Source organism: Primulina huaijiensis, chromosome 14, assembly GCF_012295235.1.
Source record: "Primulina huaijiensis isolate GDHJ02 chromosome 14, ASM1229523v2, whole genome shotgun sequence".
Taxonomy (NCBI): domain Eukaryota; kingdom Viridiplantae; phylum Streptophyta; class Magnoliopsida; order Lamiales; family Gesneriaceae; genus Primulina; species Primulina huaijiensis.
In genome coordinates this window covers 2,031,690-2,048,418 of record NC_133319.1, presented here as the reverse complement: position 1 = coordinate 2,048,418, position 16,729 = coordinate 2,031,690, and the positions used below count along the sequence as shown (strand labels likewise).

General features: G+C 32.4%; 2 protein-coding genes across 3 annotated transcripts; one reads left to right on the top strand and one right to left on the bottom strand.

Annotated features, from left to right (window-relative positions):
• Nucleotides 1–92: 92 nt before the first annotated feature.
• On the bottom strand, nucleotides 93–4,187 carry LOC140957362 (uncharacterized). Its single transcript, XM_073414587.1, has 5 exons — nucleotides 3,504–4,187; nucleotides 2,715–2,858; nucleotides 1,030–1,128; nucleotides 768–923; nucleotides 93–400 (listed from the first exon to the last, which is right to left on the bottom strand). The coding sequence occupies exons 1-5, from the start codon at nucleotides 4,071–4,073 to the stop codon at nucleotides 266–268; spliced, it is 1,104 nt and encodes a 367-aa protein (XP_073270688.1). The 5' UTR covers nucleotides 4,074–4,187; the 3' UTR covers nucleotides 93–265.
• Nucleotides 4,188–9,009: 4,822 nt separating this feature from the next.
• LOC140957519 (probable protein phosphatase 2C 8) lies at nucleotides 9,010–15,277 on the top strand. 2 transcript variants are annotated; one of them, XM_073414820.1, is made up of 10 exons: nucleotides 9,010–9,389; nucleotides 10,186–10,294; nucleotides 10,413–10,449; nucleotides 10,680–10,724; nucleotides 11,263–11,315; nucleotides 11,786–11,947; nucleotides 12,795–12,878; nucleotides 13,845–13,934; nucleotides 14,013–14,060; nucleotides 14,454–14,696. In XM_073414820.1, exons 1-10 carry the CDS (start codon nucleotides 9,073–9,075, stop codon nucleotides 14,469–14,471), a joined length of 963 nt encoding a protein of 320 aa, XP_073270921.1. In that variant the 5' UTR covers nucleotides 9,010–9,072; the 3' UTR covers nucleotides 14,472–14,696. The 2 variants fall into 2 exon arrangements, with proteins under 2 accessions (XP_073270921.1, XP_073270920.1); XM_073414819.1 differs by lacking the exon at nucleotides 14,454–14,696 and adding an exon at nucleotides 14,709–15,277 and having other exon boundaries at nucleotides 9,011–9,389.
• Nucleotides 15,278–16,729: the final 1,452 nt, after the last annotated feature.

The window sequence follows — 16,729 nt, the reverse complement described above, 5'->3', positions numbered from 1 at the left end:
AAAAAAAAAAGAGAAGCAACAGTTTGAAAGTGCATTTATATTGCCAATCTTGACTTGAGGAACTTTTCAAATAAATTTGATTAAAGAGAACATTTTCCAATGAATTAAAGGTTCATTTTCAACCAACAATATGTCGTATCAAATTTAGTAACAAAGATTCAGAAATCCCACAATCAAAGAAAAAAGTCTATATTGCAGTTCTTGAAATCTGTACAGAATAAACGAAGCAGCTGCAGAATTTGTGAGAGCTGCCGAGTGTGACGGCTTAGATTTGAGAAATGGCTGCCGTTTTACAGATGGGACAAGTATTTTTCTGCATCAGCCACTGCTTTATGCAATCAATATGGAAGGAGTGTCCACAGTTCAGGTTCCCTGTCTCATCATCCTTTTTGTATTCCTCCTAGTTTATAAATTCATTAAAGTGTGTTAGAAATCAAATAATATTTTAAAAAACCAGATGTGATATTATTAGTATTATGATATATTTTAATATGATTTAATAGATAGGAAAATTTTAATACCATATTTATCCCAATATGTCACAACTAAATAAAGAGGCGATTGGAAAGAGAGAATAAAAGTTTTAGCCCTATGAACCTTGTGTCCATCCATGTAGATCTTTGTAACCAAACCACAGTCTGTGGATCAAATTCTCTTTTCACTATATTTTTTATACTTTAAAATAAAAAATGAGCAATTAAATAATACAAGCTGTTGAAAACAAGGAAAGACATGTCTATACACAGTACCAGAGTCATAAGGCTAACCTGGCATATACTGCAATTTTTTTCAATTTCTGTGGGAAAATGTGAGGTGAAATCAGTCAACATTGCGAGCTTACTACTCCTCAGACAGTGAGTTATCTCATCTTCTCTGAGACCAGTGTTCACATAGCCAATACTGTCACCGAGTTCCAGTAATTCCTGTAGCATCGTGTGGATGTTAAAATATCTATTGGGAGCATAACATTCAAAATACTGGTAACGGCTCAACAATATTAAGCTAAGGCAAGTATGGAACCAGACGAACCTCATATGACATGCTATCAATATCAAGCCTCATATCATGGTGTAGATCGAGTACATCTGCACTCCCTTCTGTCCACAAACTACTTTGGAAAATTACAATCTGCGAGCAGGTTTAATGACAGTAATCAAAAGATTACCACACTGATACTTCATAAATTCACAAAAAAGGTCTTTTTCAGCATCTTTTTCAGTTACAACTAGAAATGCTTGATGGGTCAAGTTAGACCAGATTCAAGCCAGAAATCACCCAGATAATTCATGTGTGAAGCAGAACAATAGAAGTTATTATAGCTTTAACCAGATTCGGTGTCTTGATGTGTTGAACTGAGTTGTACTTATAAAATTAAGTGAAAGATCCATTCGTACCAATTCAGTTCTAGTTAGTTACCAGACTTGATATGTTTGAAGTAGAAATCAGTATCCCCAGAACCCGAATAATTCCGTTGGACTGGTCTGGATGTCCTAAACCACTTCAAAAACTAATTGGAACCATTATGTAAAAGGTCCAATCAAGTTGGTAACATGCTAGAATACAAGTAATCAACAACTTTGTGCATAAAAACAAATGAAAATATGTGATGTGTATAAATTGGGTATATTAAAAGATGAGCAGGATTGTTGGTTCGAATAATAAATTATGTCTAACTTTTAATTTTAACTGGCTTTCAACTCCACTGAATGTCATTGATATCACATTTTCAGCCAAGAAACACAAATAAACTCTACTTAGCTATAAAAAGTGAAGTAAGATGTGAGAAATGAGAACTCCGTGTCAATTTACATACCTCTATCTTCGCTATTTCCTCTTCTTTCTATCCATTTTCATATACCAACAATCCACCTGATCACATATACCTTGAGTAATTTGTGTCTATACATCTTTATTTTCATTGATATGATTGATAGGTACCAAAGCACCAATAATCGACAATTAAGTTTGTCAGCTCAAGCCGGTTAGTTTAACCTTATAGTGGGGTATTGCCATACTCTAGATTGAACGGCTCACACAGGGAGCCACATATGTGGAATCACATAAAAAAAATTATTGTTGATCAATACCATCACTGTAGGTTGAACAAATCCGCTCAAGCCTTGCCTAACACTCTCTTCAGCTGTACGATTGATTTTTTGTATGCGAACAGGTTAATCAAACATTCTGTCAGGCTTAAGGATTTTAATGCAAGACTGTGTAACTATATTTGTTAGGAATTTTCAGCTGCTATATACATTATATTAATCAAACATTCTGTCAGGCTTAAGGATTTTAATGTAAGACTGTGTAACTATATTTGTTAGGAATTTTCAGCTGCTATATACATTATATTACGGAAAAACAGTTATTTAGAGATATTGACTCTTGCACTTGACTTTTGACAACTAAAGTCTTTAAATGATGTATTAATAAAAACTAAAATCTAAACGATGTGTTAATAAGACCTCAAGGCTTTTTACCATCGCATAAAGATGCAAAGGAACGGTGGATCTAGCATCACATATCCATTCTATGTATTTGCTCAAAAGCATACTTTATTTCATCAAACTTAAAGATTATATGTTCATGAAACTCTAAGAAAAGATGGTTTAATAATAAAAAAACTAAGCCTGTTAAAGCAATTTAAGTCATAGCATCCTCAATGTCACTCATTAGGATGACCCACAAATTAGAAAAACTCAAATTAGACAAACCTCAGCAAGTCCATCTCGGAAACCATTTCTGACATGACGGTTATGTCTAGATCCAGAAACATCAGCATGGAAGTGTGGAACTTCGACGGCCACATCGGATTCAAAGAAAGGGAAATCTTCCGAGGCAGCCACTCTCGTCACCCGCTGATAATTTACAAAAAATGATTAAATATCAGTATAAATTCAACTCTAAAGTAACAATGTGGAGTTCATCATTTAACATCATAAAGCTGCTTTACAGAACAAATAAAAAAGGAACCGTGCACCAGAAAATCAGAATAACGAAAACAAAACTCATTATAAAGGTTCATAAGAAGTGAAACGAAGCAGACAGAACAATACATTTGAGACATGGGATCCGGTTGATGATCTTTGGAATATAAATTGGCCCAAAAGTGATTGTCTAGTCTTCAAGTGTAACACAAAACCTTAGAAATGGAGAGGATGCCACTCCATCAGAATTAACTTAAGAATACTGAATGTTTGACCTGTGAGACTATAGCTAGTAAGTCCCCGTGATATTAGAACTGCATGCAGCCCTAATGTCAAGAATAGTATTCAAACAAATATTCAAAAATATATCTTGTGAACAGACGGCACATAGTTAAGTAGTACCAGATAAAGAACAATGAGGAAATCACAAAACAGAGACATAGACGCAATAAAAACACCCAAAGAATCATCTTCAGCTGATATTTAGCAGACAACATTCCCAGAATTTAGAAACATATCGAACCAGAAAAAAAAACATGCAAAGCAAACGTAGAGAATTGAAAAAAGCACAAGTACCTCCCTCTGACCAAGAATAATCTTGTCAACCCCATCGATTTTGCCTCTGGTAGAGACAGAAGGAGGCAGTCTCGAAACAACACAATCAACAGAAGTAGCATCGGTGGTTAACCCAATTCCAGGACTGCACCAAACATCAGGCGCACTCACACAACTTGAAGATAGTGCAAATGAAAGCGAGGATTGGGACAAAGGGTGGTTAGCATTATTGTTGCTAATATTCGCAACAGCAGAAGAGCTATTACAGAATAGCTTGCTGCCCCCGTTACTTTTCTTGGTCTTGTGCACTTTCCTTTTCACTTTCTTGGCTTCCCAGTTGGCTGAAGTTCTGATGGCTGCAGGCACCGAGACCTGTGAAGAGGCGGTGCAGCCTAGTCCTCTGAATGTGGAGGAGGTGAAGTTGTTCTTTTTCTTAGATGTGGAGGCGTCAATTGTGGTGTCATTGGAGAAAAGAATTGAGGAGATAGTGGGTTTGTAGCGACGGGAATTTAGATCTGTTTCCGGGTTTGGGTTTCTTGGCCTCCTGTACTTTGTGTAATCGGCCATGGCTGAATTTTCTGCAAACAGCATCAGATGCCAAAGCTAAGAGGTGACCATGGAAGTTGAAGAGGAAGAGAGTGGAGATGTAATTCCCAGAATATTATATTGCTTCGGAAAAAAGAGAGATGTTATATGGTTTAATAAAAAAGAAAAAAGCAAAGAAAGAAAAATGCTCTGTTGTGGTTGTTAATATATGATGAGAGAGAGATACATTTAGAGAGAAGACAAAAATTTAAGTGAGAAGATCTCACGGATAGTATTTTATAAGACAAATTCATGAAAAAATATCACTTTTTATGATAAGAGTATTACTTTTTATTGTGAATATCGATAGGTTTTATCCGTCTCACAGATAAAGATTCGTGAGACCATCTCATAATATAACTATCCTTAAGATAAATGAATGTATAGATTATAAAAGGAAAATATACATTTTCTATTTTCTAAAAGTAGAGAATTTTTTTGGTCAGATTTTATTGCATATATAAAATCATGTGAACTTTGTGGGATAATTTGATTAATTAGTTTAGCTATCATTTGGTAATTTTATATTCATGAGAATAACATATAAAGTTTTCATATTGAATTAGACACGTTACATCACACAAAATAAATAGGTTGAGTTAATAATATCTCAACCAAACAAAATGTGAGGCGGCTTATCTCGACCCTCATTAGGTTGTGGTAAGTGGCCCGACCCGAGAAATTCAATACAAATGCCGATTAGCTCAAAGAATCGATCCACTTCGTCACATAAAATATACGAGTTGAGTTGATAGTTTTGCGACTCGTGAATTGCAGTGGCTTACTGTGCTAATAATGTGAAATGATAAAGCTGATGAATTGTGATTGTCCAAATAATAATATTTATCTTAATTTGTTTATGAGATGAATATCTAATTCCGTCTTTATCTGATGAATAATATGGATAAAGTATTTTAGCTACGAATTCGCCAATGAGATTGGATTCAAGTTCCTACATGTTCAAATGGAGACACACCAACAAAATATGTTGTCCCACCCATTTCTTTATACTAAAGTTTTTTAAAGTAATTGATGGAGTGGTGCCTTATTTTAAAGGCTAGAGTGTTTATACCGTATGTACAGTTTCATTTTAAGTATTTTAGTTTTGATTATTTTTTGAGAGAATATTTTTACAGTACTTTTAAAACATATTTGGCATATCCTATAGTGCTTCTAGATTAACGAAGGAGAACTGATTCTTGAGTGAAGGGAAATATAATTTCTTAATATAATAATTTAAATGATTTCTCAAATATTATCTTTCTTTTTTAATTTGACTGTGTATAATATCTTATGAGATTTTGCTTTTCTAAATAATGAGATAATTATGAAAATATTATAATGATATGATATAAATGTTCAGAAGGAGTTTTGTTCTTAATTAAACTCATACTTTTCTTGTGGCATAGGTTTCTTTGTGAAGATAAGCCTAAGTATAAGAGAAACAAGGGCACTATTCAGGGAGCGGCTGTTCAATCAATAATTGACGCACTTTTTTGCACATCGTGGTTTTCAGAGAAAAACATTCTCAAAGACGTTGTTGTTTTAAGAGTGTTGTTGCACGTGTTGTCTTGAGTGTTGGAGACATCTACGGACAACATCCGTGACGAAGTTAGCTGGAGATCGTTTTTGTTGCTCTAGTTTTTGGCATCACGTTTTTGTTGCTTTCTTGAATAAGTTTTATTCTGGTTATTTGATTTTTAGAAAGTTTTTATTTTCTCAACGTGTTGAGAAAATCGATTTTAGTTACAATCACTATTGATATTGTTTTCGTGTAACCTCATTGATTTTATAGTGATTAATTTTTGTCCTGAGGTACCGCACAATATATTTATACTTTGTGCAAATTTAATATTGTCCATTCTATTTACTTAAAGTCAATTTGTGTTACAAACTTTAATATTCTGCTGCATGTTGTCTGAAATGTTGTAACATTTAGCACAACATTTAATTCTTATATAACACAAATTTACAATCTTACACTGCTATTATTTTATAAACTCACATATGTCAAACAATTATTCCTTACATCGAGATTCAACGATAAGACCTGCAACAACTTAGCATAAAGTTTGCACACAACGAACTAAACAACATTTAAACTTTATTTTAAACTTTATTAAAAGATTTAAAGGCATGCGTAAGAGCACCTTGACTACACAATCTTACACTATCATAAAATGTAGTATCATAAATTCATATATGCTAACTCATTTTTCCTTTTCTATTGAATGTGAGACACTCCCACATGCTTCATCATAATTCAATCAATTCACACAACAAGGTCAATTTCCATTCACAACTGAAAAAAACCAATATATATTAGTCTCAAATCCAACATTCATAAGAGTATACATCTCTCTCTTTTTTTTTGCGATTAATTTATATTAAATAATAAAACATATAACGAGAACAGTAATTATGAACATTAGAAGAGAAGTTGAAAAATTGCATTGTCGTCAATTATAATAATCGATAAAACAACGTACACATATGTATATATAGTTTTGATATATTATTTATCTTCGTATCCATCATTGAAGTGTCACTCATCTATCGGATGTGATGAATCATATCAAAATTATAAATCCAGTAAAAAAAACTATACCTCATTANAATTATTTGACATTGTACCTCCATGGTCCATGTCACCAACTATGACCATAAATAATCCAATTGAAATAATGCAAACTTTTCAATGTTTTAATTAATATAATATAATGTAATAAAGAAAAAAAGACCGGAGCCAATTTCCTTGTTATTTGCCTGTGTCTATGTATCCATCCTTTTCCGATGTGGTGTACGAGGGTGAGTATGAGGTTAGAAAATCAGACGGGACAGCTTGTGATGAACTAAAATCTGCCTTGCGTGGTCCCTTAACCACCATAAACAACGTGACCAAACAAATTTATACCAACGTACCATCGAAATAAATGAAAATTTCGAATATTTAAATAAAAATTTAAAAATATATAATATTTTTAAACAATAAATTTATTAAAATAAAATTTTTTTTCGATATAAAAATGTATATATCGATATCGTATCGAAATATCGACATACCATACAATATCAATATAATCGGTATGCTAGTTATGTGTATTGTATCGGTATAAAATTACTTATATCATAATTTTCTGTACGATATACAATTTTCGGTACAGTACAATACCATGTATCACCTCTATTGTGATATATTTGAAATCTAATACAATGACTCAGAAAATTACTAGTTGGAATTAGAAATTCATTGTAAAGTGGATTCACACAAACAAATCAAATCTGTGGAATTGGAATCTTTAATTTCAAACTCATCGATCCAAGTGCAAGGCATTGACATCGCACTTGAAAATTTAAGTAGGTGGGTGAGAAGAAGATGGCAAAATGGCGATGTGTTGTTTGTTAGCAAAGTGGCTGTATTTGGGGGATGTGAAATTGTGAGAATAAATTCAGAAACAACCAAAAAACTCAAGACTTGGTTGGATGGCTAGGAATAATGGATTCCAAGAATAATAAACCCATAAGAACTTCTAATTGATTTATGTTTGTTTTTTCCAACGAAAGAAACTAATTAGCGTGGGTTTCAAATAGATAGTAAATAAACCGAGTCAGTTCTGAGTTTTTTGAATCGACTTGAATAATATTTTATCTATATTCATGTTTATGAAGTTCAAGTTGAACTCGAACAAGTTCGAACTTTTTTCGAGCCGACCTTGAGCCCAAATTATTTTATTCGATAGTTCGCGAGTAGCTCATGTCTTTTAGTATTTTATTAATATAATTATATGTTAAATGAATAAATTTTGATCATTTCGAGTACTTATTTTCGAAAAAAAATTCAAATAATTCGTTAACATGTTCGAATCTTTCGAGTAAAACTCAAACTTGAGCTTTAATTAGAGTCGAATTCGATCCAAAAGTTTAAAAAATTTTGAATTCGAATATAATTAAATTGAGCCAAATTCGAGCTTTCCAATTTTCTTCATTTTCAGTTCGATTCGGTTCGTTTATGTCTCTAGTTTCAAATCCATATATAATGGCAACTTTTGTTGATTGTGGTTAGAACTAATTTTTCATCAAAAAATCAAAGATCTTGAATAATTTTTTTTTACGAAAATCGAATAACAAACCATCAATATCCTTTTTACGGAATGGGCAAGAGAGAATGGATCATAAGGTTTACCAAATCATTAGATTGAAACACAGGCCCATAAATTATTTGATGATTTGATTATTTATAATTACACACAAAATTCTTGTGAAACAGTCTCACGAATCAATTTCGTGGGTTGAATATCTTATTTGGGTCATCCATGAAAAAATATTATTTTTTATGCTAAGATTATTACTTTTTATTGTGAATATCGGTAGGATTGACTCGTCTCATAGATAAAAATTCGTGAGATCGTCTCACAAGACACTTACTCTTATAATTATTATGAAAAATAATGATCTGACGTTAAAAAAATATATTTTTTCATGAGTTTGATTATGTCCGAGATTTGTCAAATAAAACTGATCATTGAGATGATATCACAAGAGTTTTGTGTTATATATTTGTCATCACCAAATAAAATTATAGGAAACTTTATTTTATTTTCCTTAAAGTAAAAAAAGGAAATAATATATGCATATACAAATATATATTTGAATATTTTTTGTTTTAATTTATTTATTTGAATGGTTTCTAATAAAGTCTGTTTTATTATTATTTTGTATTTATATAAATCACCGTTTGATGTGTATGATAAGATTATTTTAAGATTCATAAATAATGAAATATATAAATTATTAATATTATTATTATTATGTGATAAAATATACGATGATCGGTTTGAATACAATATTATTTAATAATAAAATTTGTGTATTTTGCCATGATATTTTTGAATATTTTATTATAAATTTATTTTTGCTTATGAAAATTTTGAGATCATCTAGAAGATAATTCTTCTCCGCCATATATATCGTCATTTTCCTGACCTTTCTTCACCGCTCCTGGAAAATGGCCGCCGAATCGAAGCGCAAACAGAATCCAATGTCCCCGAATCGAAGCGCAAACTCTGAAATTAAACGACCCAATGAATTCGATGACACCGATTCTTCAACAAAGAAGGCGAAATCCGAGCATGAATTGCAGACCGATGGTACAAATGGCAAAGCGTCCAGTTCAAACGCCTTATCGGAGAATGTTGTTAAGTCGGAGGACAGATATTTTGCTATAGAAGCCGATGCGGCTGAAGATAAGGGCTCGAGGCATACTATGGAGGATGCTTGGGTTGTGCTTCACGATGCTAGCTTGGAGTTCCCCGGGAAGTTGAGGTTTCGTTATTTCTATTTTTTTCCTTTCTTTTACGGTACTTGGTATCAAGGACTTATAAGTGCGACTAGTTACAGTTTTATACGAACTGGAATAGATTTTATCATTTTCAATTCATGTGCCTAATTGGTATCATAAAACTTTTCATCCAAATTTGAGTAGGTTTCCATCAATTTTAGTTTGATGAGAACCAATGCTAGGGTAGGAGTTGGGAGGCACTTGTGGTTTACATTCAATTGTGCCAACTTTGAACACAGTCGACTCCAGAAAAGTAGCAGACGGAAGTGATGGAATGTAAATGATAGTTAACATTTATTGAATTAAAATTGTGAAAATTTATATGTAGAGTCAACTATTCTGATTGCTTATACAGATGAGATGGAATAATTGAAGTCTGATTATGTTATTTAGTGTGAGACATCTTTTACTCATGGCTTTAAGTGAATTCCAAAATGCATGGAGTACTTAATACTGTTACATACCTCTCGAGCTCATAGCCCTGTGGCCACATGTGTGACCTCTGCCTATGTTTGGAAAATGATCAATGTCTTTGTTGTAAAGACGTGGGAGTGACAAAGCATTGTAGATGACTTCTTTTTTAGCTCATCTCTTTCTCAGCAGTAGATGGTAATTGTTTGTTGTCCTTCTCATTAGTTTTCACATATAACATATCCCACTTACTTTTGGTTTGTTCTACAAGCTTGGTTTTTTATTTGATGTCTTGGCTTTCTTTATCTTTCAAAATAGCTTTATTTTGATTCATTTCAGTGTTCTTTTTCCATGAATTTTTGGTTACAGATGTGCACATTTTGCTATTTATGATGGGCATGGAGGTCGTTTAGCTGCAGAGTATGCACAAAAGCATCTGCAAAGAAATGTTTTGTCAGCTGGCTTACCACGTGAGTTGGTCTGTTTGTCTAAGCAGCTATCATAATTGTGATGTGATTACAATAGAAATTATGTATTTTCTGTTTCACTGCTCAATTGCACTTTTTTTGATATTATTGTTCATGTGAAATTTTCAGCTGGATGTCAAGTCTGCGAAGAAGGCTATATTAGATGGTGTGTAATTTTCCTTGTTTAATCTTTGGTCAGTTTGAATACAGAAACTAAACTTGTTTTTTCAAAAGAAAACAAAATCAAATATTTGGAAATAGCAGTGAAGAAGAGCTTTTTTCTTTCCCAAGAAGAAGCTGAAGCAGGAAGCCAAAAGCTACATTTATTAAATTTTGTGTTTCAGACTTCTTTTTTAGCAGAGAAGGAAAATAATTTGAATAATTTTATGTGAACAGGTTTCCGTAAAACAGATGAGGGGCTCCTTCAAGAAAGTTCTGCAGGTTTATTAAATGTTTTCGTTGGATTTTACCCCTTTTAAAATCTTGACATCATTTGCATACTTAAAAGAAAGATAATCTAAACAAAGATAATTGGTTCATATTCACTATAACAATATTCGTTAAAACTTTATATTAAACATTTTGAAACACTATAAGTATTTATAATTGAAAATGATGTCATATTTTGTAGAATAATCGACATATGACTCTCTTTAGCTTTTTTAGCAAAATTCTATTTCCATGAAGCGCATCCAGGATTTTGTTAAACTTCAGGGAACTGCATGTTTTATTTTTACTTTCATATTTTAATTGTGTTCATTTTACTATTTTATGTTTGAAAGTACCTTTCTGTTTCCACTGATTTTGAGCTTAAGGTTCTGAAAAACCTTTAGTCAGATTTCTACTTATTTTCATCATGATCTTTTTCCCCGAATTTTAGCTGTCAATCTGAATACCTCTTTTTGATCTAAACATGCACATGTTCTATTACTACCGTTGAGTTTGTTTAGCATTCTGTTGACTTGTAATTCTCTACTAGGAGGTTGGCAAGATGGCGCTACAGCTGTATGTGTATGGGTATTAGGACAAACAGTAAGTTTACTATTATTTTGGATATCGTATGTTTTCTTGAATGTAAAACAACTAAGAATAGAAGAGTGGTGGTAAAGTATTTGGTTTTCTATGCAAGGTTAGGGATTCGAACTTGACCGTGTGCCTTAGTGCCAAAAAAATTAATTAAAAATATAAAAATGGATGAGGAAGACAACAATTTTGAGGTCTGCATGTTCATAAATGAAGTAAAACACTCAGTACGTTGATGACCGAGTCCATGTCAGTTACAATATACTGTTGCACTAGATTACTCTTAATTCATTTCTCTTCAAGCTTGGCACTTAATCTATAAACAATTACATGTTAGCTGAGTTTTCAATGTTTTGGTTTTTATTGTATACAATGGGCGTGCCTTTCGGAATTGTAATTACTATATTTTCTTGTCTTTTAGTATGATTATACGATGTATCTTTTCTTGTTCTCTAATATTGCAACCGCCAACTATGTAGGTTTTTGTTGCCAATATTGGTGATGCAAAGGCAGTGGTGGCACGATCATCTGAAGCCGATAGTTTGCAGGATGTTTTGGACAGATCAAATTCATTAAAGGCCATTGTTTTAACTAGGGAACATAAAGCCATTTATCCTCAAGAACGAGCACGCATTCAAAAGGTTTGCGTAGTGTGCTTTGATGAAAATTGCAAGACTTTTTATCCCATTTCCCTTTCTGTCTCATGTTGATTTTATGAAATAATATAATAATGAGTTCACTGCGTCTGATTTAGAAGTGCTAAATGTATCAAAAGTAATAAATAACTTATAAAAATCATAAAAAGAATTTTATAACCAAATTACGTACCATATTGATGTGGTCCAATATTCAATATCACGTAGAGTTTCTTGCCAAACATGTGAGTTTTTGAGTGCTTTTAAAATTATCTATTTCATTAGCTTTTAATCGCACTTATTGCAGGTTGAAGAACAATAATCTTTTGAACTTTGAAGAATAGTGGAAATCAGACCAGACAATTTGTACCTTTCTTTAAATGCTGGATCATGTTATCTTGGTCAACGAGAAACAAAAAAAGTATAAACACTTAAATCGAAATTGCTTCATGTCAAACAATTTATTTGACAAGTAAAAGTGGATCCACTTGTTAGCACCAGTGATATCCAATGACTTGTTAAGACTTTCGATATCATCATGGAGTTTAATGTGTTTATATTTTGTAAATGGTGAATGAAAACTGGTAATGGCTGATAGCTATTTCAAGTAGCACAACGTTGGCATTATCAATATGCATATATCTATATATATTCTGTGAATGATGAATATCCCGAAGATTGCTGCTCATGCATAAAATCTCAGATTTACTTGAAAATAAAATTTGTCTGGTAGTTTTAAGCCCTGACTTATAATGGTGCAGAGCGTAAGTTGTGTTCCATGTCCTTTCGTTAATTACACATCCTTCGTAAGAAATTTTAGTTTTATTTTAACCTTATAAGCGAATGTATACAGGCTGGTGGATCTGTAAGTTCAAATGGACGATTGCTGGGGCGGCTTGAAGTTTCCAGAGCATTTGGTGATCGGAACTTCAAGAAGGTTTCACCCTATTCCTCAAATTTTTCAGTGATTATTCTTATTTTTCGCTCTTCTTTATAACTTGTCTAAAAGTGTCACTTATGGTGTTCTGTACTTGTATCTATTGTTTCGTATCTTACTATAGAAGGTTAATCAGAGTACTTAGGATAATCCTTCTAGTTAGGGTGTAGGGTTGCAAATTAATCGATCTAAATGTTAGCCAAATGCCCAAAACTTATAGCCTCGAATATTATTCAAACCTGTACAAGCTCCAACATTATTCAAAGTTTAGGACGTGACCGAGCCTTAACATTATCAATTTGTGTTTGATCTTGTTTTAGTTTTGATTCTTCCAAATTTTGTATTTTAGGTCTGCAAATCATTTCCAGAACTTAATTTTAATCTCTGACCTTGACTCATGTGGAGTCGAGCTTTGACTTAACATTAATCTCCAAAGCCAAGGCAAACAAATAAGATGAATAATGACAATAGTCAGAAAGTCATACAAGACATGCAAGAGAGGGGGAAAACACGTGGTATGAACTTTCACAGGGATGGGGTGTCTTGTGCCACTTATGTCATAACCGTTGAAATTGCCATTGGAATATCCAATTACAGCTGACAGCATATCTACTGATGGATGTAATGCTACTGCAGATTAGTTGGCTAAAAACTTCAAACTTGAACTCTAAAAAAAATCCCTCTCAATTTCCTTAACCTTATAGCTGTTTTGTTATTGTTTTTGTTTTATTTTCTATTCTTTCTTTTTTTGAAGTATAGATTGTTGGGTTTGCACGAGTGGTAATTTTTGTTATATTCTGTATGGTTTATATGTGAATAGCTTAGCTCGTGTGATTTGAAGATATTGAGTTGCTTCGTTGTTATTAGTTTAAGTTTTCAGTGTATCGGCTTCCTTCCCTGAATTCCAAAGCAGTGTATTTTATCTATTATATGCGATAACATAATCTAAAAGTACAATGATTTCAGGTGGGTGTTGTTGCGACTCCTGATGTCCATTCATTTATCCTTACCGAGAGAGATCACTTCATAATTCTTGGTTGTGATGGCTTGTGGGGGGTATTTATCTCGATCGCTATGCTTTGTTAATATCAGTATAATAAATTTGATGACTTTAAACTACACTCCAACTTTTAGGTTTTTGGGCCAATTGATGCTGTTGAATTTGTTCACAAGCTGTTGAAGGTTCGTCTACTTCCCTGCCCTGCTCGGTTTCTTTGTTTGTTTTTTTCCTCCCCTCCTGATTTTTGATACTTGAAATCATTATCGCAACCTCGTCCGAAAGATAAAATCTTATGTTCTTATGTTAAAAAAATTACAATTAGGAATCAAGTTCACAAGCATCTTTCAGTTTACATTTCCACAGGTTACAGACCAAATCCACCATACGCATATATGCAACCCCAAAGCCATCGATTTAAATCCGTTGAATTCTACAGTTCGATGCTTTTCTCATTCATTGGGCAATTAGGCACAGCAAGATTATGATGCATTCTATTTTAAAAACTCAAATTCAAGATACTACCTTAAGTTATCTAAAGCCTATCACGAAGCCATTCGTTCAATTTTTGGTGGCAGACTTGTGATGCCCTCTAACTAGGACTCAGATGTGATACTCCTGCGACGTTTTAGCATATTATTTTGATAGATGACAGTCCCAAGAATTTAGACGAGGGGTCTTATGGAGCGGAAAACAACTTTATCAGGAAAGTTGTCCGTGGATAATATTAGAAAAAGATCTTCCTTTAGTTGGAGCAGCCACCTTCCACTTTCCCTCTCTCCTCTTCGCTGAAGCTTTTCTCAATATGTGTGAATGTAATTTTTGTTTAACAGGAAGGCTTACCAGCTGCAGCGGTGAGCCGCCACCTTGTGCGGGAAGCTGTCAGGGAGCGCAGGTGCAAAGACAATTGCACTGCGATCGTCATGACTTTCAAGAAGCAGTAGCTTAAATTACCCAAGCATTTTGTCCGGACTTTGGCTATCAGTTTGGATTGGATAGCTGAGTCGAGAACTATCTCTGATGGATCCTCGTCGAATCATATTGAAAATGCTAATATCAATTTACTTATGGTGTCATATTCATTTTCTGGTAAATCTACAGCAATGTAACGCATTAACTTTGGCAAGCCAGTTGGTCTCTATCACAGGTTCACAGACCTTCTGTATCTTTCTTAAGCTGTTAAAATTTCAAAGATGAAGGATCAATCTCATTTGATGAGGATTGAGTATACATTCGAAATGATATTCCTAGAATCACTGGCTCCTATATATATTTTATCTTCTTACCATGGGATCACAATATTGTCCATTCTTTGAGAAATGCGTGTTCACGCCTTCACGGTGATCGATTGTAGATGATTTTTATTCACCTACTTTGTAGTTGGTTTATGGGTCACCTTGATGAGCCTGTGATACGTGAGCATAGGCGACATTGACAACACTAACTTCTTGGTATCACTCTCGGAAAATTCAGATGTTAAAATACTTGACCTCATACGTAAAATGCATATGGTCTGTTGGATCTAGCCTTAAGGTATTATTATCCCAAGTCCCGAGTCGAATAATCCCTCTTTCTCATGTCATGCTTTCATTTGTATCATCACTCAATGAGAATACCTAACCCTAAAATACATTACCCTAAGGACATGGTTGAAACATCCACTTTGCCATATCATTCTTTCGTTTGGATCTGGCCTTAAAGTTATTGAAGGAGTCTTTTTTTTTTTTTTTTTATATACAAGTGATTTTTTTTTAATAAGTGAATTTTTTAGAGATTTTTTGAAAGTAGATGAGAAACAAAAGTAATGAGTGTCGGGAAATAAAATTTTAAAGTTCATAAGCTAAAGTTTGAGTGTTAAAAGAAAAATTGTTTTAAAGATTATTTTTAAAAAAATAGATTACAACAATATCCTTAATCTACACTAGTTATTTTGCACACGTTATGCGTGTGTACAAATTTTTTTATTATTATCGATGGATTAAAGTGAAATTTGACAAATTATGGAAGAACTAAATTGATATTTGAATTGTTGAAATAAAAAAAATAAAAATAAAAGTGTGTTGAAATTTTTTTTTTTTAAAAAAACAAAAGTGTAATATTAGTATCAGGTAAAGTTGGAAGAAAAAGTTGTGTCTTTCTTATGTGGTTACTATCATGTCCTCAACTTTAATAAAATAGAATAGATAACATTTATCTTTTTATATTTTCTAAATTTTGGTATTCATATCATCAACAATATATTTATATGATTATTATTAAAATTTGAATATTTTGTATTAAAATTAATTTATCTTTTTATAACATGATGTTAAAAATAAAACAAATAAAAAAATTTGTATAAATACACAAAATATGTAAAATAAATAAATCTGAAAATGTAAATTATAAAAAAATTATTTTTAAAATATAAAATGCTTGTAATAAAATCTAATTTTGAATTTTATGAATTTCATTTGAAAGTCTTAAAAATCATATATAAATAAAATTTAATATTTTAAAAAATCTCTAAAAATATTTATAAAAATTGAGAATAATTGTGGAATGTGATAATTTTGTAAGAATTCAAATGTCAAATTGTAATTTTAAATCATTAAAAAAAACAGCTCAATCTTGTTTCTAGATTTTGGTTAAAAATTATAAATGTTAAAAGTAGAAGTTGATTTTCAAGAACACTCCAAAATACTTTTACCCATCAAAGATTCAAAAAATACTTCTTAAAAACTCTCACAAACTTTCCAAAATTTCTCACGACTTTTAGTTAGTCTAACGTACGAAGTCGGGTAAAAGAAAAGTCCGACCACCATTGGAGTAATTCCTTGATTCCATCAAATTGTAAAAGTATGTTCCAAATGAC